The sequence below is a fragment of the Triticum aestivum genome, chromosome 1A (assembly GCF_018294505.1).
Source record: "Triticum aestivum cultivar Chinese Spring chromosome 1A, IWGSC CS RefSeq v2.1, whole genome shotgun sequence".
Classification (NCBI taxonomy): Eukaryota; Viridiplantae; Streptophyta; class Magnoliopsida; order Poales; family Poaceae; genus Triticum; species Triticum aestivum.
In genome coordinates this window covers 578,413,805-578,436,373 of record NC_057794.1, presented here as the reverse complement: position 1 = coordinate 578,436,373, position 22,569 = coordinate 578,413,805, and the positions used below count along the sequence as shown (strand labels likewise).

At 46.2% G+C, this 22,569-nt stretch overlaps 3 protein-coding genes and 1 long non-coding RNA gene across 4 annotated transcripts; 2 read left to right on the top strand and 2 right to left on the bottom strand.

Moving 5' to 3' along the window:
• Positions 1–1,923: 1,923 nt before the first annotated feature.
• Positions 1,924–6,076, top strand: LOC123069417 (serine/threonine-protein kinase STY13). The gene is made up of 6 exons (XM_044492272.1): positions 1,924–2,554; positions 3,806–3,927; positions 4,570–4,766; positions 4,875–5,049; positions 5,365–5,499; positions 5,591–6,076. The coding sequence occupies exons 1-6, from the start codon at positions 2,266–2,268 to the stop codon at positions 5,804–5,806; spliced, it is 1,134 nt and encodes a 377-aa protein (XP_044348207.1). The 5' UTR covers positions 1,924–2,265; the 3' UTR covers positions 5,807–6,076.
• An 856-nt stretch (positions 6,077–6,932) lies between these two features.
• On the bottom strand, positions 6,933–7,663 carry LOC123069403 (uncharacterized). The gene has a single exon (XM_044492258.1). The coding sequence runs from the start codon at positions 7,537–7,539 to the stop codon at positions 6,958–6,960; it is 582 nt and encodes a 193-aa protein (XP_044348193.1). The 5' UTR covers positions 7,540–7,663; the 3' UTR covers positions 6,933–6,957.
• Positions 7,664–8,442: 779 nt separating this feature from the next.
• Positions 8,443–9,746, bottom strand: LOC123069414 (uncharacterized). The gene is made up of 3 exons (XR_006432517.1): positions 9,609–9,746; positions 8,682–8,747; positions 8,443–8,608 (listed from the first exon to the last, which is right to left on the bottom strand). It is a non-coding gene; the product is annotated as an uncharacterized lncRNA (long non-coding RNA).
• Positions 9,747–12,643: 2,897 nt separating this feature from the next.
• LOC123182240 (probable calcium-binding protein CML14) lies at positions 12,644–13,648 on the top strand. The gene has a single exon (XM_044594746.1). The coding sequence runs from the start codon at positions 12,937–12,939 to the stop codon at positions 13,453–13,455; it is 519 nt and encodes a 172-aa protein (XP_044450681.1). The 5' UTR covers positions 12,644–12,936; the 3' UTR covers positions 13,456–13,648.
• The last annotated feature ends 8,921 nt before the right edge of the window (positions 13,649–22,569 follow it).

The window sequence follows — 22,569 nt, the reverse complement described above, 5'->3', positions numbered from 1 at the left end:
TTGCCCGTCAACTTGAGTAGTACTGGCAGTACTACGTTTTACTGAGACCAGTAACTAATTAAGGCCATCTGAGTCAATGCCCTTGATGTCGATCATCGTTTATGGACGTCACTAGTAGTTGTTGAGATAAGGCATGGAACCACGGGCCGGTGGCACCTTGGATTTTTTTAAAAATGTGATTATCCTACGGCCTCTGTATCAGAACAATGCATACGGCAAATGATATTTTGAATTAGGACTTCTAATTTAGGAAGATCGATACAAAATATGTTAATTTACACCCGGCACGTCGTTTCACGCAGCCTAACCTCCGTCTCGTCCATTGTTTACCACGCATGCCTTGGCAGAGGGCTGGTACGGACACTGATCCGGTCCATTCTCGTCGTAGATATGTGTCACGGTCTCGTGGTGAAGACGAAACGCCGGCACAAGTCAAAAGGAGATTGGGAGTGGCCAGTGGCACCGGAAGTAGTTTATTTATTATAGAAGAGGAGAGGTCCACATTTGACAACGGAGACACATGTCACTTCACGCAGGCTCACATTTCACTCTACTGGATAAGACCCAAGGAACGATTAAGATGGAGGGCGGGTAAAATGATAAGATCGAGTCAAGTTTTTAGGTAAGAGAGACATGCCCAGGGCTCGGCACTATTTTCACGGGATCATCATACATTAGCACCCTTTCCCTTCCGGATTAATTGAACGTTTAGATTTACGCCAGGTTGAACTTCCCTATACTCACTTTCGGACATATATATATTTGAAATGCAATTTCATGATCTGGACCTTGGACTTTAGACAAAGCTTGGTTGTGGAGCGGAGAAGAAGGATAAAAATCATCTTACATGCAAATCATTTCCCCCATAACCGATGAAAGGGAATGAAGTAGGAATGCATTAACGAGCTACTCGACTTGTTGATTGTTGACTCATTGAGCTCGTGCTTGTTAAAGCCCTGTATTATCGAGGCCCTGTTTGGTTCATAAGTCTTAGGACTTTTTTTGAGTCCCAACTTATAAATCTCAAGTTTCTAAAAAGTTCCTATCTGTTTGGTTTTTAGGACTTAACATGGACTAAAAGACCATATTATAACTATAAGTTCCTCCTTGAGAGTCTTATTTTAAGTGGGACTTATAGGGACTTTTTTAAGTCCCTAAACCAATAAATTTCTGGAAACAAATACTCTTTAAACACGTTAAGCTTAATGATAAATGGGAAAAAAGGCCTTCTTGGCTCTGTTCGTCTGAGGCATGTGAGCGCTTGCAGGCGCTTATCAACAGATTACGACCCGTTACTGCAGTACATGACAAAAATGTGAGTTTTTTAAAGAAAGATGGTAACCAGCGGAAGAGGAGCGCTAGTTTGCTGGTTTGGGGTGTTTATATTGAGCAGATGGACTGATATGACACGATAAAATTGTCACATAATCTTAATAGAAAAAATGTCATGTACGATAAAAAAATATGCACTGCAGTTGTACTAACAAGATGCTTGTAAAACTTGTTAGCTTGTCCATTAAGCTTGCTAAACTCAGCGAGCAAAATGAGTGACCGGCCTCGTTCATAGAAAGCAAACTGAGCATACCTCGCATGGTTAAATTCCTTGTGATAAAACCAACCCATCATGGTTCGATCTGTTGACTTGGCATTGGTGGTTGCATTCTTTGGGATTTATTTCAAGCCTTTCAGTGTTGTGCGTTCAGCGAAAGAAGATGTTTCTGTCGACTACGAAGATGTCTTGGCGACTTGGTCAATCTCAAAATGATGTGTGGCTCGGTTTGTCGGAGGTGTTTATAGAGGTAGAGTGTGGATGCGTGCGTTTATAGGGAGGAGCGTGCGCGCGCGCTTGTACGAGTAAACAAGCAGCCGGATTAAGCTGGCGAGCCCAAACGCACGCCTATCCACAACCCGTCGGCCTCCCGTCCCGCCGGCCCCGTGCGCCGTCGGCGGGTCCCTCCTCCCCGCGCGCCGCGTATAAGTACGCCTGCGCAGGCAGGCGAGCGAAACACGGCGCGATCACGGTGAAAAAAGCAGGCAGAAATCCAACCAAATCCACCTCCCTCTCCACCTCCACGCGCCGCTGCGCGACACGACACCACCCTCCCCCCCTGCTTGCCACCATTCCGAGGCAGTCCCATGTGCTCTGCTCACATGCTCGCCGATCGATCCTCACTGCCTCACTGCTCCTAGCCTAGCCGCGGCGCCACACAGCAGGCGGTCGCGGTGAGTGAGTGAGTGAGTAAGTGAGGCGCGGGAGGTCGAGAGATGAAGGAGGCGGCTGTTGGCGGCAGCGGCGGCGGCGGGGACGGGGCCGGGTTCGTGCGGGCGGACCAGATCGACCTCAAGAGCCTCGACGAGCAGCTCGACCGCCACCTCGCCCGCGCATGGACCCTGGACAAGCCCAAGCGCGGCGCCGGCGACGGCCAGGAGCGGCAGCAGCAGCCGCGCCAGGACTGGGAGGCCGACCCCGCCAGGCTCGTCGTCCGGGGCGTCATCGCGCGCGGCACCTTCGGCACCGTCCACCGCGGCGTCTACGACGGCCTCGACGTCGCAGGTCCGCGCCACCATCTCCTCTGCACCCCTCCACTCCCATCCCACCGTCCCACGTTCACCGCACGCCTGTTCATTGCGCACACGGACACTCGGCGCGCGGGCACACAGCCAGCCCAGGACAGCCCAGCCGGGACTCCGCGCGCGCCCGCACGCTGTTCGACGGAATGCCCGTGCGTGCCGGCGCGGCGGCGCCGGCCGATTGCGGCGACACGAGACTCACTCGATAGGTGCCGCGCGCCCACCTGCCTGCCCGCCGATGTGTCTCAAGCTCTTCCTTTACTTTCCGCTTTTAGCAAGTCGCAGAAGTTGGTGCCGCTGCCTTTTCTTGGTGGCCTTTCACTCATGGCGTACGTGCGTTCCCCGTGACACCGGTTGCGATTGGGCAAGGCGGCTGGCGTTCGCTGTGCCCTTTGGCTTGGCTCATGTGATCCCAAACCACTTGTTCGGTATCATGGGCTCATCTCATTCATGGCCGCGTCATTCATGTGATCTCTGAGAGCTACACAAGGGCGAGAAAGCGGTTTCCGGTCGCGGTCGAAGTTTCCTGCAGGCTTTAGCAAATGTGACAGACATTTTACTAGTGTGCAGTGATGCAATCTAGAGATTTATGTTAATTTTCAAACCGGGCTCAGTATAGATGCAATTGCATGGCATGGCAACAGCATAAATAGATGGATCTTTTCTCCATGCTGAATTCTCTTTCTGAGCTCAGCAACGCATGCCATTAAACTCGATTGTTGAGCTGTTGCTATTCTGTTATTGGGCGACTCTGGCTTGTCGAAAGCATTCGCCTATTTCTCCCATCCCAACACGGGCTCCTTCATTTTGCAATCCCCAAGCTGTATGCACACATTGCTCTGCAAAGCGAATCAATTTGGAATCCCAATATGTATATACTGTTGTGAGCTTGATTAAAAAAAATGCATGTGTTATCCTGTAAGCACTTGAATTAAAATAAAGCTTATTTCGGTACCGGATAATGTTACCTCATTAGCCTAGACACCACTACAGCTAGTATGCTGTTGTCGACCCATATATCCCAGGACAGGGTATACAGATCTTCTGTAGCAAATAGCCTGTCCCCCCTCTCTTTCTCTCTTTCTCTTGCTTGCTGTCCCACCTCAATCCTGGCAACAGCGTTTAACATCAATTCTTCATTCTTAGTTTGGGACAATAATTGGTACGGAAGTTGAAAGCTCTTATTAGCACTGTCAATTTTCAACATGGATGGTTAACACCAGTTATGTTTCAGTTAAATTGCTTGATTGGGGGGAAGATGGTCACAGGTCAGAGCAAGAAATAACAGCAATAAGAGCAGCTTTTTCACAAGAAGTCTCCGTCTGGCATAAGCTTGATCATCCAAATGTAACTAAGGTACTGTTTGGGTTGACACGTTATTGCAGTGTTATTTGCGCTTTCTTCAATTTTTTATTTTGTTAATCTGTTCTGTGTTGACATCCGTCATTTGTTGCATTTATCGATTCTTGAAAAATGATGATGAAATGAAATGAATCTTCAGTGTTGGGACTGATGATCGATACTTGCTGTCTAAATGCAGTACACGCGCATTTCAGCGATAAAGTTGTTGACTGTCCATGTGTAGCCATTAGCTTCCTTAGTTAGGCCTCTAACAAGTTAAGAAGTTTTCAGTAAGTTCTGTATAAGCCACTAGAATAGCAACGCTATTAACATGTATAATCATTGTCTGCAAAGACGAAATATTAGTTCCAAGTAAAAAAAGATTAAGTATTCACATGCATCAAATGTTTTCATCTCACTTGCCGTGCTGTTATAATGGAACCAGGGGTGCTGCGGCTTGCTATATCATAATCAGATTAACCCATCTAATAGTTGGCCATATCTTAGCAAGCTTATCTAGTATATTCATTCAGTTAGTCATTATTTACAGCTAAATCCATTTGTTTCGGGTATTTAGAGAGTACTTGACAAGTATTGACTTTTGCCATGTTAAACATGACAGTTTGTCCTAAGAACAGCTTAATTTTTCTTGTACAGTTTATAGGGGCTATAATGGGTGCTGGGGATCTGAATATTCAGACAGAAGATGGAAACATTGGCATGCCAAGTAATGTGTGCTGTGTCATTGTGGAGTACCTTGCTGGAGGTGCACTGAAAACATTTCTGATAAAGAACAGGAGAAGGAAGCTGGCTTTCAAAGTTGTGGTCCAGATAGCTCTTGACCTTGCCAGGGGGTAAGTGATCACCGCATTCTCATCAGTCCTGCTATTCAGTCTTTGACTCCCGCTGGCCTCCAAAGTTCTCACTGATTTGAGGAATACTGATCTTTAAATCTTTGACAGATTAAGCTATCTTCACTCAAAGAAAATTGTTCACCGTGACGTAAAGACTGAAAACATGCTTCTTGACAAAACAAGAACTGTAAAAATCGCCGACTTTGGTGTTGCTCGCCATGAAGCTGCAAACCCCAGCGACATGACAGGCGAAATTGGCACCCTTGGCTACATGGCACCTGAGGTACTCCCTCCGTCCGAAAATACTTGTCATCAAAATGGATAAAAAGGGATGTATCTAGAACTAAAATACATCTAGATACATCCCCTTTTATTCATTTTGATGACAAGTATTTCCGGACGGAGGGAGTATCTATCTTATCTTTGATGGTCTTAATTTGTCCTCATAGTTTCGTTTGTACCCCAATTTGCTGGCACTAATCTGAATTCCAGCACACACTAATGTAATACATTCTGACATCTTAGCATCAGACAGCGCCTTGCGTATGCTAGCTCCCTGCATGTTGCATGCCTTATATCGGTGGCATCTGATGTGCAGGTTCTCAACGGCAACGCTTACAACAGGAAATGCGACGTCTACAGCTACGGGATCTGCCTTTGGGAGGTGTACTGCTGCGACATGCCGTACGCGGACCTGAGCTTCTCGGAGGTCACGTCCGCTGTTGTTCGTCAGGTACAACAGATCTGTAATTCTACCTGCTATTCTCTGACGATTTCTGAACCTGAGGCTATACTTGACAACACAAACGATTTCTGATCTGCAGAACCTGAGGCCGGAGATACCGCGGTGCTGCCCGAGCGCCTTTGCGAACGTGATGAAGCGGTGCTGGGACGCGAACCCCGACAAGCGGCCAGAGATGGCAGAGGTGGTGACGATGCTGGAGGCGATCGACACGTCCAAGGGTGGGGGCATGATCCCTGTGGACCAAGCGCGGGGCATCGGGTGCCTCTCGTGCCTCAGGCCACGCAGGGGCCCCTGAACCCTCGATGACGCACGATGCACGGATGGATCATGCGTAGCTGAGGTGGAGCTGGTGTTCTTTCTGCAATATAATGTTGAGATTGAGCTCTGGATCTCGCGTTGGTTGATTGCATTTGGTTTAGTTTCAAACAAGGTAAGCAAACGGGTTGATGGAGCTTAGCTGGTGTGACCCATGGTTTGGCAGGCAGGCAGGCCATCTGATGTAAATTACCCCGTCTCTGCCCCTTGTGCTGCTTATCGATGAAGAACAGGCTCGCTCGTTCGTCTATGCTTTTTCTGTGCTGACATCTCATCCTGGTCTGCTAATTGTCTGCTTGAGGCTTGATGGCCTGAAACTAGAATTACAGTAAGCAAGGTGCTGTCTGTCCTGTACATGACAAAATCACCTACTTAATGAGCTGACATGGTAGGATTTTAAAATAAAAAGTCCCACTGAAAAACGAGGCAGGATTTTTTTCAACTGAAAAGGATGGTTTGATGTTGCCAGCGGTGCTCACTGCTCTTCTCGGACCTGATCTTTGATCTGCTGCATTTGATGATTTTGAATTGACTGGATGATCAATCAGCATGAGTGCACTGCGTTCTCATCAATCAGCATGAGTGCACTGCAAGAACAAGATCACCCTCCCTTCAAAAAAAAAAGAACAAGATCACCCTCAGATGGACCACAAGGACCAGGTCGACGGTCATGAGATATCCCAGCACCATTAACGATTTAAAAGAAAAACATTTTTGATTTGCTAACTGGCCAAGAAGAGAACTTGTGGTTACAGGATGCCCTCGAGAATCTCCTAAGCCTTTTGGCTACGGATTGTAAACCTATTCATCAATCAATAAAGCCTTCCAAGCTGTCACGCCGCATATACGGAGATATTTGAATTTTTGCCACTTTGTTCATGGGGCTTCGCAGATTTGCCACTCTGAAGATTTGATTCGCACATTTGCCACTTCAGTCGTTGCATCCTTGATTAGTATGCCATTAGCCCCGGTTTAATATTTTTCACATTAACAGGCTAGTGAAAAGACTAGCTTACCCTTGTGGTTATCTACACAAATGTATATTGTATATTAATCAGATTGGCGAACAAGATGGATATTGTACTGTTGATCAAAAGGGGCTAGAGCATGAAGTGATGCGGTTTTTCACATCTAGCTTGAATTCTTGGACCGCCGGTGTAAGCTCGGTGCCCGCCAAGGCAAAGAGGACCATGTCATCTTCACTGAGAACAATGCAAAATCCATCTTCATATTCCGACAAGAAACCCCATGGTTGTTCGCCATGAAGGCAATCTGACACCGCGCCGACTCCGGGGCCACCTTGAATTCCAGCTTCATCCAAGACCTTATCGCTACAGCCACCACAAACCTTTTTAATTTCAACCCATGTGCCTCGCTGCCGACGGCGCCGTCGAAGATTTGGATCTCCTCATCCACCCCGCCAATGAAGCACCCAAGGCGTAGAGCGAAGCCGCTCTGCACTTCCGATCTGACGACTTCCACGGTCGCCTCAACCGCGTCATCAAGGGCCGACACAGTGAGATCTATTGCGCCGTGGTCGCCGTGGATACGACTCGTAAATGCCCGGCGATCCCGCAGGTCCTTGTGGTGTATCATCGATGCGCCGTCGATCAATTGTAGGTCATGCTTTACTTCTTCGTATGTCTTGATCCTCATGTCGTATTCGACTACAATGTTGCCACTCAGATCTATCCCTCTCTTCGGCCCGACCATGCTGATGGAAGAACCCTATGAAATTAATGTTATCATTGTTTAGTATCTCTTCATATGAAAGTGAGAAATACCTCTATCTAAAAGTTTCCCTTGTACTAATATATACTTCAAGGGGATATTTTACAGTTGATGACCATGATGTTTGTCATCTGTTGAGCTGAATGGTTACAAGGTGCATAACGGTGTTAAGAGATGGGGAATGCCCCCATTCCCTAACTTGTTTGGTTTTGTTTCAAATCCCAAATATTTGATTTCATAAGCATGTCCAAGTGAGAAGAGAAAAATAGAAAAAACTATGTAGTGATGGCACCATTCATTCTATGCATCTTCACATGCATATAAACAGAAGACAGTCAAATTTGTGTGGCGTGCAGAGTAGTAACGAAGGGTCCAAAACAATTCTGTCTTATTTGCCATTTGGAACACACTTACTTCCATAAAATATTGTTTTTGAGAGTCACTTAGTTGCACAATTTTGAACCATTTCCATGGTAAATCGTGAACTCACAATGTAAGACTTTATACAGATTAGTCAATGTGATGCGTATACAATGACATTATACAAGAGATTAAGTGGTTTGTAGCACGTTATCAAGAGTATGTATGATCCAGTCCATAAGTTCTATGCATGAGACAATGCAAAATGAAAAAGATTAATTTGAAATGAGGAATTAAATAACTTAACCCCCTCAAGTATTTTGGTTTGTTCTGATTAACCCCCTCATGTAAAAAAAAAAGTATTGGACGCTCGAAGTATCATTTCCTAGGCACAATTTGGGAGATTGCTTTGCCCATATGGGCAATAATTCAAAAACCACGTCCGAAACTGCACCAAGAGATGAAGACAACATTGAATACTTTAAAGAGATGATGATGCATGGTTTTATCTTCACAATGTTAAGCAGAACAAACACAATACATGGGGTAAGGTAGGCTTAAAAATTTACAGATAATTATGATACACACCTGTTCCACGTTGATGGGATCATCTCTACTGAAATTGACGACGTAATTAAGCAATAGGTCCAAATGATCTCGCACTGCTATGTATCCATACAACTGTATTGGCCTATCATCGATAGGAGTTTTAGCCAACTTTAAAGAGAAAAATTGGAACATGCGGCTAGGTGGATGACGCTTACAATATCCACTGCCAATGTCAATGAGGCAGCCCGCGGGATCTGTTAACGCCATTGCCTCCAACCATGCTTCACATAAAAATACAAGTTATATTTAAAATAAATAATTAAATAGTACTACCCATGCAAAAAGTAAACACGCCCCTTAATGTTCCATGGTCAATTAATCATATTTTCTTTTTCATCCAAGTGAGACCTATCTATATTTCTCAAAAAAAAAATTATTATTTGTTAAAAAAAGTGGAAACTATCTATGTTCTCTTTTACCTGAAATTTTGCTCTGATTTTTTTGCAACGAGTAAAACACAATGAAGAGAGAGAGAGAGAGAGAGAAATAGTCCATTTTACTCTCCTCGGGTATTTCATATAGCTCACTAAAATACTTCCCGACTGACTACAAAAACATGTTATTTCAGCCCATTATAGAAGTTTTGTTTTGTTTCTCTCTTTCTAGAAATTCTATTTTGATTTCATCTATTTTCACGATGATAAATAATCATAAGGATGTTACAAAATGTTCTCATGTTTGTCCACGACTACTTGCATAGGTAATTAACAGTTGGGATACAAAATACATCCTACAGAGAATGAGAAGGTATGAACAAATTACGTGCATAGGGCATGATGCCATCTATCGCCTCCCAAAATCTGAACCAAAATCTTAGGAGAGGCAAATGAGATAAACATCATAATTGGGTGAACTGAACCTATTCTAGTAAAAAAGCACAACTTGAAGCAGGGACGATAGCGAAATAATTCACAGATTTAAGTTGACAACCAAAAACTTTAGCGGAGATACAGCCGCAATGAACCACAATAATAACATAATATGATGTGCAATGTCGGTTGATCCTAGACCATGAACAATATCATAGAGGAGTAGTAACAAACGAAATAAGATAGGAAAGAGAGATATCATCCATCACATACCGTCGTTACGATCCGCGATGCGATAGATTTCCTTCCACGCATGCGTGCGCTTGTATATAGAACCGTCACGGTGGCTGCTCTTCCGGAGCACGTCCATGGTGACTACGCCGTCTTCCGAGGGTTACTGAAATCCGCGGCGAGATCTACGGCAACATGGCACATGAATAAGGGATGATTAACAGAAGAGAAATATATTTCTGTTCAGCGTTTTCCAATGTTTTGTTACGAGTACTCTGTATATCCAGAACTATATTAGCCAAGTAATTAATGGGCCAGCAAATAAGACTTTGGCACGAGAAGAAGAGGAAGAAGAAAACCCACCGGGAGAGACGACGGACGGGTGGATTGGGAGGCGGGAAGACTCGCCGTCGCGAGAGGACGGAGGAGAGGGATGGTGGCGAGAGCGAGGAGAGACGAGGCATCGTCGGGGCAGGCAACGATCCGGGCCTGCCGGCCGGCCGGCGTCGGCGGGGTCGGAGGATCGATCGAGCGGAGGGTTTTGCACCTGAGCGAGCGGCGGCGCGCCTGACGCCAAGTATTTTGCAGGCAAGTACTACTGGTAGACCTCTCATCGTCAAGTAGTCGTACATAGTATCACAAAGCTGTTTCTATTAAAACAAAAACAAAAACAAAAACAAAAACAAAAACAAATCGGGGTCAAGATGGACACGGCCCTGCACACCACGAGACGTATGTTTTGAGCTAGCGCGACACGCCGTTGACCAGATGCGCTCGCCCGCCAATTCAGTCGGTCATCTGTCAGCCTAAAAATAGGCGGGGACGTCGTTGACGACGATACGTGCGCTCATCTGTTTGCCGGTGCTCACTGCGTGCATGCATGCCAGCCACGTACGTAGCTTCTTCTTTTTTTTTTGCGGGTGACGTACGTAGCTTCCATGCAGATCGATGGGGCATGGCTGCTAGCCAATCATGAGACGACATTACATTCCAGCACAATCATCATTTAATTTCTGATTGGTTTAATTTGTTGGCGGCAGATCGGGTCTGGAACCCTGTATGTTTATGTAGATGCATCACCGACCCATATGCCGGTGGGTGATTAGATCAGATTAGACTAGATGCTAGTATAGTAGTATATTGTTTGTGCCAAAATAATAGGGCAGCTGTAAGATGCTCATTTCTCTGCTGCTAACGATCTTGACCTACTAGCTTTCTTCTGGTCCTGGACTCCTGGGTGTGGGTGGGTGGATTCCGTGCACCTTCCTCCGGGGTTGAGCTAGCTGGTGCCGAGCTAGCTAGCTAGGAGGCAGTGTAACCAACGGTTCATAGAAAATTCAGCCCTGCTTTCCTTTCGTCCCTGTGGGCTGTCCTCCGTGGACCATCATTTTGTCCTGCATGCATGCATGCCAAGGAGGTCCAAAACGAACCTAACTTCAAAAACAAAAAAACGAACCTCGTTTTCCATTTGAACACTCCCAACCAAAGGTTCAAGGCTGTCACACGGGATGCGCAGAACGAGCACATTTGCACCATGGCAAGCCTGTCACGCGGTATGCGCACATCTATGTGGTTTCACTGTAATAAATTCATAATAACAATAACTCTGCACGAGCTGTACAAATACCCAACTCCAACTGTGTCAAGCCCCAACACAGGAGCTAAATTCTCCTTCATTTTCGCCCTTTCTGAACCTCCCGCGAGCACTAGCTAATGTCGCAACTACCACGACCAAGTAAACCTCACGCCAGCAGGCAAGCACCACCGTCATCATCTCGCTCTCAAGCCTCGAGTAGGTTTACGAGCTGGTCTAAAAATAATAAGGAGAGGAGAGGCTGATTATAACTTGCTACTCACATCTAAGTTGTTTTTATTTGTTCCAAAAAAAAGTTGTTTTTATTTGGGGATAGTTACAGCTGACCTGAGTTCAGGCACAGGCGCCACCAGGGAACAAAAAACCAACAAGGTACCCACCTCACCTGACCTGGAGTCAGTCTCCTCGTCTCCACCAGTCAGTCATTCTATACAACCTTTTTTTTTTACTTCAGACAATAATCACATGACTAAACTGTATCTAGAAATTAAATTCGCAGAACTAATTCAATGGAGAAGTTCCGAAAATTGCCCAACCGTGCAAAGATCCGGCTGAAAAAACGCACACAAGTTATAGACTACACCCAAGCCCTTTCGCTCCTAACCCTAGCAAGAGATGATCTTGGGCGCACCGCGCTGCTACCTTTCCTTCATCGGTGAGATGTTGTCCCCCTATCCTCGTTCACCAGACCTATTGCTGTGGGAGCGCTAGAAGGCCTAAATCTATGATGGAGATGTGGTTTCCTCCATTTGGAAATTTTAGGCAGGCCTTCGTTGTCCGCCGCTTCAACCCTTACGACAGATAGTGGCGACGGCATACAATAACTTAGTCCTCGGTGGTGCACCGTTGATAGTGATGGCGTTTCTCGTTGATTAATTCTTCCATCTCGATGTTTTTGTATGTTGGCAATGTCTATGGTTCGCAGGCAAAGATTCTCACCATTCATTTTGTACGTGAAACTAGAGACTGTCGGTGTGGCGGAGCCAAAACTATCATTTGCGGTCATTCTGGTCACGTTGGTGCATCCTTAGGTGTCGACGTGATGCGCGCGAGTTTTATTGGAAGCTGAGCTTTTCTGGTTGTGACATTTTCTTTTCTACGGTGGTTCTGCAAAACCTTGGTCATGATAACTTTCCGTCCGTGAACAATGTTAGGATGGCTTGAGCATTGGAGCGGTACACCATCGGCCTATTCGAGAGCCCCAGGGACCCCGGCACAATTTCTTTGTACAGTGATATTATGTTTCTACTGCTAGTTTGGTTTATAGACTCAAGTGTTTTTTGTTAAGAAAAAAGGTACAAACACCAAGTTCTTTTGTACTCCATGTCTAATTTTGCATGCCACACAACTAAGTAAAACCTCACGCCAGCAGCACTGAGCCACTGACCATCCCCTCTCTGAAGTAGAAGTGAGTGTATGCATGTGTATATGAGCCCTTGCGTCTGTACTGTGTTTAAAAAAACAAGAAAGTGGAGTACGTATTACCGTGCAGTTTTTGACGCGCACGGCGGGCGCACCCACCTAGAGTTTCCTCCTCCATCGCTCCGCTCCTTCCGTGCATGCACCCACCGACCCGGTCACCACCAACGCCGACGCGTCTTCCTCCCCGCCTGCCGCCCGGTAATCTCTCCATAAATATATACCAAAGTCGTCTTCTCCACCCCGGCCGGTCTCACCCCAAACCCATTCTCCATCCCCACCTCCACCTCCTCCGATCCCATCCACCCCCACCCTCACCGCCACCAAGTCAAAGATCCAACCTTTACCTCCATCGACATGACGAACCCATCGCCGGCGCCAGCCAAGGGGGCGTCGCTCTGGGGCAGCCAGCTGAAGCAGCTGCGCTCCCTCTTCGACCGCTTCGACATGGACGGCGACGGCAGCCTCACCCAGCTCGAGCTGGCGGCCCTCCTCCGCTCCCTCGGCCTACGCCCCACGGGCGACGAGTCGCGCGCGCTGCTCCTCGCCATCGACGCCGACGGCAGCGGCACCGTGGAGTTCGACGAGCTGGCGCGCGCCATCGCGCCGGTCCTCACCGCCCACGCGCCGCGGCTCGTCGACCAGGCGCAGCTGCTCGAGGTCTTCCGCGCCTTCGACCGCGACGGCAACGGCTACATCTCCGCCGCCGAGCTCGCGCGCTCCATGGCCAAGCTGGGCCAGCCGCTCACCTTCGAGGAGCTGCGGACCATGATGCGGGACGCGGACGCGGACGGGGACGGCGTGATTAGCTTCGGGGAGTTCGCCGCCGTCATGGCCCGGTCCGCGCTCGACTTCCTCGGAGTCCCCGCCGCCTAAGATGTGAGATGACGACCGGGCGGGCTCCGGCTGGCTCTGATCGGATCGACCGGTAGTATGATTCTTCTTCTTTGGTAGAAGTAGAACTAGTGGTAGTAGGATGGTTCAAGGCCCGGATTGGATCAACTGTAACGAACTCACACGGAATTGCAACGTTGACCTGAATGTGTATAAATTTTGGTAATTTGGTCAATCGATGCGTCCGCTGCTTGTTGGTGATATTTCTGCCGTATGGACCCGTCCGGCCTGCCCATTTTTGCAGATGGCGATGGACATTAATTGACTCATTCGGTTTACTGAGTCCTGATTATGATCTTCGTTCGAATTATTTACGTAAAATTATTTCATCTTTCAACTGTTTGAAATCATCACGCCGGTGGAGCTGTCGTTGCCCTGCAGCAGCTAGTCTGAGATATAGCTGGCCAAACGGGCCGGCCCGGCCCGACACAGCACGGCCCATCCTAATCGTGCCTGGCACGGCCCGGCCCGCCGAGGCATGATTATTATACGGGCTGTGCCGTGCCAGCCCGCGTGCTGCAGCCTGCAGTCCAAGCACGGCCCATATGCTAGTCGGGCCGGCCCACAGGCCACCTATTTTGCGCACCGGGCGTTTTTAGCCTATTTTTACCTGTTGGGCCATATTAGGATACATAAAAAAAATAAAAAATAAAATATAATCGGGCCGGGCCATGCCGGCTTGCGTGCTCGGCCTTCAGGCCCAGGCACAGCCCCTGGGGTGCCGCGTGTCGGGCCTGGCCCGTTTAGCACGTGCCGTGCCGGCCGTGCTATCGGGCCGGCCCAGCTATCCCGGCCTGTTTGGCCACCTATAGTCTGAGAGGCCTGACACTACGCGCAAAGCCAGGTCTTAGCCTCGATCCACCGTTCGTGACCGAGCACGGCGGCGCCTCAAGGGACTCTCTTGGTGGGTGGGGTCTGGGGCCACTTGTCATTGAAACAATCCTGGACATATCATTTAACTAAATTAAACCTTTTAAGTATATATATAAAGCGCCCCTTTTTGAAAAAAATTGGGGCAAATGATCCCCCGGATGAATCTAGGGGTTAGGATGTAGAGTAAGGAAGGAGATTTGATGACTGGAGAGGTGAAGGGGTCGCTGCCCCTGCCATGAAGCAATTTAGGCGGGTGGAGTTGTCGTGGAGGAGACGACAGAAGAGAGAGACAGAGGAAGAGGAGATGTTAGAAGGGAGACGGAGGCGAAGAAAATAGATGCAGCGGCTGGGAATAATTCTCCCAGTGTATGGGATATTGGGTGGATGAGATCAACCGCATTACCAAAGAACAACAAAACGACTCTCGAGTAGCCTACTCTAGGGCCACACAAAGCAGGGCAACCAGTAAGACCCCCTTCTTCCCCCGCTGCCACCTCAGGTCCCCATCGTATGGTTTGTGTCATGGGTACCCTCCCTCCCTTGCCTCTGTCGGCCTCTGCCGCAGTGGTAACGGCCTCGCTATGGAAGGCTGAGGGGGGTTTTCTCGTGTGGTGCTTGTGCTGCAGGAGGTGTTAACACACGAACACGTCACGTGTACCCTCGACGCCGGGGGTGATGCACCGCAGCTCACGTTGAAGGAGACCCGACCGACAGCGCAATACGCAAGACAGTCGGCGGGCGCTTTTGCAGACCCGAAACCCCGCGCACCCGGGAGGGACCCCGTCAGGGATTGCGGCGGCTATGGGCTGCCCTAGGTCGATTCGCTCGCCCCTAGAGCCTCGGGATTCTCAGCTCTCAAACACGAAGAACAGCGAAGAACGAGAGAGAAAAACGGTGGAGAGATAAAACGTAGATGAAAAAGTAGTATATTGATTTGTTCGATTGTGTGTTGTTTCAATCGGCCGTCACCACCAACATATATAAGAGGCGGCTGGACTTCCCGTACAAGCAAAGGATTTATCTAGGCTTTCCTTACAAGAAAATTACATCAATTCACATCCAAAACCCTAGTCAAATTCGGACTGGTTTTATCCGAACTTTCCAAAACTGTTCGATTTAAACTGGCTGCACCTTGTGGGTCTTTTTTGCAGTGGTAAACGATCTCGGATGAAAACAAGCCCAAAAGCAATCTTGACCGTTTCGACGAGACAAACAACTATCATGTTGAAGGTTTTTTTGATCAGAGATCATCTTGAGGGTCAGATCGGTCTCGCAACACAGGCTATTTCCTCGCGCTACCCGTCAGACATGTGTCTGGTGGGGCGCGCCACATCTCGCTGTTGGGTTTCGTAGTAATTTCAAAAAAATTCCTACGCACACGCAAGATCATGGTGATGCATAGCAACGAGAGGGGAGAGTGTTGTCTACGTACCCACGCAGACCGACTGCGGAAGCGTTGACACAACGTAGAGGAAGTAGTCGTACGTCTTCACGATCCAACCGATCAAGCACCGAAACTACGGCACCTCCGAATTCGAGCACATGTTCAGCTCGATGACGATCCCCGGACTCCGATCCAGCAAAGTGTCGGAGAAGAGTTCTGTCAGCACGACGGTGTGGTGACGATCTTGATGTACTACAGAAGCAGGGCTTTGCCTAAACTCCGCTACAGTATTATCGAGGAATATGGTGGCTGGGGGCACCGCACACGGCTAAGGAATAGATCACGTGGATTAACTTGTGTGTTCTAGGGTGCCTCAGTATATAAAGGACTAGAGGGGGGAGGCTGGCCGGCCACAGGAGGCACGCCAGGAGAGTCCTACTCCCTCTGGGAGTAGGATTCCCCCCCCCCAATCCTAGTTGGAATAGGACTCCTTGAGGGGGGGAAAGAGAGAGAGGGGGCCGGCCACCTCTCCTAGTCCTAATAGGACTAGGGGAAGGGGGGAGGCGCACAGCCACCTTGGGCTGTCCCTTTCTCCTTTCCACTAAAGCCCACTAAGGCCCATATAGCTCCCGGGGGGTTCCGGTAACCTCCGGGTACTCCGATAAAATCCCGATTTCACCCGGAACACTTCCGATATCCAAACATAGGCTTCCAATATATCAATCTTTACATCTCGACCATTTCGAGACTCCTCGTCATGTCCCTGATCACATCCGGGACTCCGAACAACCTTCGGTACATCAAAATGCATAAACTCATAATATAACTGTCATCGTAACCTTAAGCGTGCGGACCCTACGGGTTCGAGAACAATGTAGACATGACCGAGACACGTCTCCGGTCAATAACCAATAGCGGGACCTGGATGCCCATATTGGCTCCTACATATTCTACGAAGATCTTTATCGGTCAGACCGCATAACAACATATGTTGTTCCCTTTGTCATCGGTATGTTACTTGCCCGAGATTCGATCGTCGGTATCCAATACCTAGTTCAATCTCGTTACCGGCAAGTCTCTTTACTTGTTCTGTAATACATCATCTCGCAACTAACTCATTAGTTGCAATGCTTGCAAGGCTTATGTGATGTGCATTACCGAGAGGGCCCAGAGATACCTCTTCGACAATCGAAGTGACAAAACCTAATCTCGAAATACGCCAACCCAACATGTACCTTTGGAGACACCTGTAGTACTCCTTTATAATCACCCAGTTACGTTGTGACGTTTGGTAGTACCCAAAGTGTTCCTCCGGTAAACGGGAGTTGCATAATCTCATAGTTATAGGAACATGTATAAGTCATGAAGAAAGCAATAGCAACATACTAAACAATCGGGTGCTAAGCTAATGGAATGGGTCATGTCAATCAGATCATTCTCTTAATGATGTGATCCCGTTAATCAAATAACAACTCATTGTTCATGGTTAGGAAACATAACCATCTTTGATTAACGAGCTAGTCAAGTAGAGGCATACTAGTGACACTTTGTTTGTCTATGTATTCACACACATGTATTATGTTTCCGGTTAATACAATTCTAGCATGAATAATAAACATTTATCATGATTATAAGGAAATAAATAATAACTTTATTATTGCCTCTAGGGCATATTTCCTTCAGTCTCCCACTTGCACTAGAGTCAATAATCTAGATTACACCGTAATGATTCTAACACCCATGGAGCCTTGGTGCTGATCATGTTTTGCTCGTGGAAGAGGCTTAGTCAACGGGTCTGCAACATTCAGATCCGTATGTATCTTGCAAATCTCTATGTCTCCCACCTGGACTAGATCCCGGATGGAATTGAAGCATCTCTTGATGTGCTTGGTTCTCTTGTGAAATCTGGATTCCTTTGCCAAGGCAATTGCACCAGTATTGTTACAAAAGATTTTCATTGGACCCGATGCACTAGGTATGACACCTAGATCGGATATGAACTCCTTCATCTAGACTCCTTCGTTCATTGCTTCCGAAGCAGCTATGTACTCCGCTTCACATGTAGATCCTGCTACGACGCTTTGTTTAGAACTGCACCAACTGACAGCTCCACCGTTTAATGTAAACACGTATCCGGTTTGCGATTTAGAATCATCCGGATCAGTGTCAAAGCTTGCATCAACGTAACCTTTTACGATGAGCTCTTTGTCACCTCCATATACGAGAAACATATCCTTAGTCCTTTTCAGGTATTTCAGGATGTTCTTGACCGCTGTCCAGTGATCCACTCCTGGATTACTTTGGTACCTCCCTGCTAGACTTATAGCAAGGCACACATCGGGTCTGGTACACAGCATTGCATACATGATAGATCCTATGGCTGATGCATAGGGAACATCTTTCATATTCTCTCTATCTTCTGCAGTGGTCGGTCATTGAGTCTTACTCAACTTCACACCTTGTAACACAGGCAAGAATCCTTTCTTTGCTTGATCCATTTTGAACTTCTTCAAAATCTTGTCAAGGTATGTGCTTTGTGAAAGTCCAATTAAGCGTCTTGATCTATCTCTATAGATCTTTATGCCTAATATGTAAGCAGCTTCACCGAGGTCTTTTATTGAAAAACTCTTATTCAAGTATCCCTTTGTGCTATCCAGAAATTCTATATTATTTCCAATTAGTAATATGTCATCCACATATAATATCAGGAATGCTACAGAGCTCCCACTCACTTTCTTGTAAATACAGGCTTCTCCGAAAGTCTGTATAAAACCAAATGCTTTGATCACACTATCAAAGCGTTTATTCCAACTCCGAGAGGCTTGCACCAGTCCATAAATGGATCGCTGGAGCTTGCACACTTTGTTAGCTCCTTTTGGATCGACAAAACCTTCTGGTTGCATCATATACAACTCTTCTTCCAGAAATCCATTCAGGAATGCAGTTTTGACATCCATTTGCCAAATTTCATAATCATAAAATGCGGCAATTGCTAACATGATTCGGACGGACTTAAGCATCGCTACGGGTGAGAAGGTCTCATCATAGTCAATCCCTTGAACTTGCCGAAAACCTTTCGCGACAAGTCGAGCTTTGTAGACAGTAACATTACCATCAGCGTTAGTCTTCTTCTTAAAGATCCATTTATTCTCAATTGCTTGCCGATCATCGGGCAAGTCAACCAAAGTCCATACTTTGTTCTCATACATGGATCACATCTCAGATTTCATGGCTTCAAACCACTTTGCGGAATCTGGGCTCACCATCGCTTCTTCATAGTTTGTAGGTTCATCATGATCTAGTAGCATGATTTCCAGAACAGGATTACCGTACCACTCTGGCGCAGATCTTACTCTGATTGATCTACGAGGTTCAGTAGTATCTTGATCTGAAGTTTCATGACCATCATCATTAGCTTCCTCACTTATTGGTGTAGGTGTCGCAGAAACAGTTTTCTGTGATGTACTACTTTCCAATAAAGGAGCAGGTACAGTTACCTCGTCAAGTTCTACTTTCCTCCCACTTACTTCTTTCGAGAGAAACTCCTTCTCTAGAAAGGATCCATTCTTAGCAACGAATGTCTTGCCTTCGGATCTGTGATAGAAGGTGTACCCAACAGTCTCCTTTGGGTATCCTATGAAGACACATTTCTCTGATTTGGGTTCGAGCTTATCAGGTTGAAGCTTTTTCACATAAGCATCGCAGCCCCAAACTTTAAGAAACGACAACTTTGGTTTCTTGCCAAACCACAGTTCATAAGGCGTCGTCTCAACGGATTTTGATTGTGCCCTATTTAACGTGAATGCAGCCATCTCTAAAGCGTATCCCCAAAACGATAGCGGTAAATCAGTAAGAGACATCATAGATCGCACCATATCTAGTAAAGTACGATTACGACGTTCGGACACACCATTACGCTGTGGTGTTCCGGGTGGCGTGAGTTGCGAAACTATTCCACAATTTTTCAAATGTACACCAAAATCGTAACTCAAATATTCTCCTCCACGATCAGATCGTAGAAACTTTATTTTCTTGTTACGATGATTTTCAACTTCACTCTGAAATTCTTTGAACTTTTCAAATGTTTCAGACTTATGTTTCATTAAGTAGATATACCCATATCTTCTTAAGTCATCTGTGAAGGTGAGAAAATAACGATATCCGCCACGAGCCTCAATATTCATCGGACCACATACATCGGTATGTATGATTTCCAATAAATCTGTTGCTCTCTCCATAGTACCGGAGAACGGTGTTTTAGTCATCTTGCCCATGAGGCACGGTTCGCAAGTACCAAGTGATTCATAATCAAGTGGTTCCAAAAGTCCATCAGTATGGAGTTTCTTCATGCGCTTTACACCGATATGACCTAAACGACAGTGCCACAAATAAGTTGCACTTTCATTATCAACTCTGCATCTTTTGGCTTCAAAATTATGAATATGTGTATCACTACTATCGAGATTCATCAAAAATAGACCACTCTTCAAAGATGCATGACCATAAAAGATATTACTCATATAAATAGAACAACCATTATTCTCTGATTTGGATGGGTTGTGTGATGATGTGGATGGGTTGCATGTTGAGATAAATCAAGTAGTGGGGATGAATCTCTTAGGTATATAGGATATGGCCATCATGCCCCTGATTACGAATGGGTATCGAGCAATCTCAGTCCTTCTTGTGTTTAGGGGGGGTGTGCCGAAGCAAAAGTGTCCTTCTTCACATACCTTGTGCCTCCCCGACCAAGTCCCTCTCCCACCCTCATTGCTTGCCGGTTGTATCCCTGACAGGTCTTTGAGTGAACCTTGCGTGGCAAATAACAACTGTCTAGGAGTTCCCAGTGCCTTCCATGCCTAGCTAGATAGGCTAAAGGAGCAATACTTAGAGGAGAATATGTGGTCTTTTCATCATAGATGATAAATCAAACGTCCTTCTAAAGATATTCGTCAATAGATGCAGACAAGTAAATTAGAATATATTGATTATTGTTCCTCTAGGCCTTTGTGTTTTATAGACTTCAGAGAAGTTGAGATGCATACCTTTCGTAGGTACATTTTTTTAGGGGTAGGAGTGAGGAACGTAGCGAAGCCGAGGAACATTTCGTAGGTACATTTTTTTAGGGGTACATTTCGTAGGTACATAGGAGGTGGAAATAGTAATGATGTGGTAGTTGTGTCTATGATCACAAAATCATATAATTTATGAGAACATGGTGATATTGGTTGAGTTCCTCGTCGGAAGTGGTGGCTTTCACTACGATAAAAATGAGAAGGTCGAATGCAAAATTCCCTTCCCCATTATATGCGCATACAACTACTGTTCTCCTCCCAAAGTCCCAGTCCTTGTAAGGAGGTGTTCGGCATTGTGGTGTATTGTGATAATATAGCTTATCCAAAAAATAATCATAGTTTGGTGTTTCCTTAAACTACGTGTCTCTAATTTCATAGACATTTCTTGCACATCAGATTATCAAATAAGCGCAACATTGAACAGTTTTGAGAAATACATTACTGATGAACCATGCATCCATCCATGTGTGTCGCCACTGAAGCTAATGAAGAGCAATACACCGCAGTCGGTCGATGTGTCATCATTTGCGTACTTTTCCACGTAGTCATGCTGAACATGGCGGTTGATTGATATGCCATCATGTATGTGTGAGTGAACCTTCTGAGGCAAGTAACAGTTGTCTACAGGTTCCCTATGCCTTCCATGCCTAACTAGATAAGCTAAATGAGGAATACCTAGACGAGAATACATGGTCTTTTTTCTAGATGATAAATTGAATGGTATGTTTCCAGGATCTTTGTCAAATGATGCACCCAACTAAACTAATATGTTGATTTTTGTTCTACTAGACCATTGCGCTTTATAGAATTCAGAAAAGGGAGATGCGTAACCAACATAGTGGGCCAACAAAACTGAATGATAGTAGGAAATATATGTGGAGCAGTGACAGTGCTACTAAATCCAAGGAACATTGAGTAGGTACACGGAAGCTGAAAATATTAATGGTGTGGTAGCTCCACAAAAATTATATTTTTTAATGGGAAAATAGTGATAGCAGCCATGGTGGTTGCTATTCTCTCATCTGAAATGATGGTTTTCATTACGGTCAAATGAAAAGGTGGAATTCACAATGCCTTCCCCACTATATGTGTGTACAACTATTCCTTCTCCCAAAGTCCCAACTCCCATGCATCATTATCCCCCCCCCCCTCTCACTATGATAACTATATCATTAGGTCTAGATACGCCTATCTCTCTTACGATGTGATTCTATGGTTGCTATAGTACACTATGTAGTCTCTTGAAGGTTAACTCTAAACTTATTCCATCAAAATTGATACGGCTTTGATACACTTGTCTAACTAGCACTAGTAGAAAACGGAGCTTTAAAACCGGTTCGTAAGGGTCTTTAGTGCCGGTTCCATCTCCTTTTAGTACCGGTTCGGCACGAACCGGCGCTAAAGTGCCACCACGTGGCGTGAGCTCGCGCCCTGGTATGGGGGACCTTTACTAAAGGTTTTTTTTTTGAAAATTTTGGAAAAAAATTTTGATTTTGATTTTTTCTAAATTATTTAATGATTTAGTCTCTAATCACCTCTATTAACTGCTCAAGTGTGGATCACTCATTTCAAATCGCCTAACTTCCCGGCCGGTCACCCATCCTCTCACTCCCCCAGCCTAAGCACGCTTAACTTCGGAGTTCTATTCCCCCTACATTCCAAGTCTGCACTTGTTATTTTCCTGACAAATGTAAGTTGTCAAATCCTATTAACCCTCAGCAGTTTAGCTTGAGCATTAGGTCACACGTTTCACCGTTTGAGTTT

What these genes read in the sequence shown, in the direction of transcription:
- LOC123069417 (XM_044492272.1), top strand. Translation starts at nt 2,266, where the DNA reads ATGAAGGAGGCGGCTGTTGGCGGCAGCGGCGGCGGCGGGGACGGGGCC. An exon ending in CGACGGCCTCGACGTCGCAG is followed by an intron (nt 2,555 to 3,805) that starts GTCCGCGCCACC and finishes GTTATGTTTCAG; the next exon opens with TTAAATTGCTTGATTGGGGG. An exon ending in CGTCCGCTGTTGTTCGTCAG is followed by an intron (nt 5,500 to 5,590) that starts GTACAACAGATC and finishes TCTGATCTGCAG; the next exon opens with AACCTGAGGCCGGAGATACC.
- LOC123069403 (XM_044492258.1), bottom strand. Translation starts at nt 7,539, where the DNA reads ATGGTCGGGCCGAAGAGAGGGATAGATCTGAGTGGCAACATTGTAGTC.
- LOC123182240 (XM_044594746.1), top strand. Translation starts at nt 12,937, where the DNA reads ATGACGAACCCATCGCCGGCGCCAGCCAAGGGGGCGTCGCTCTGGGGC.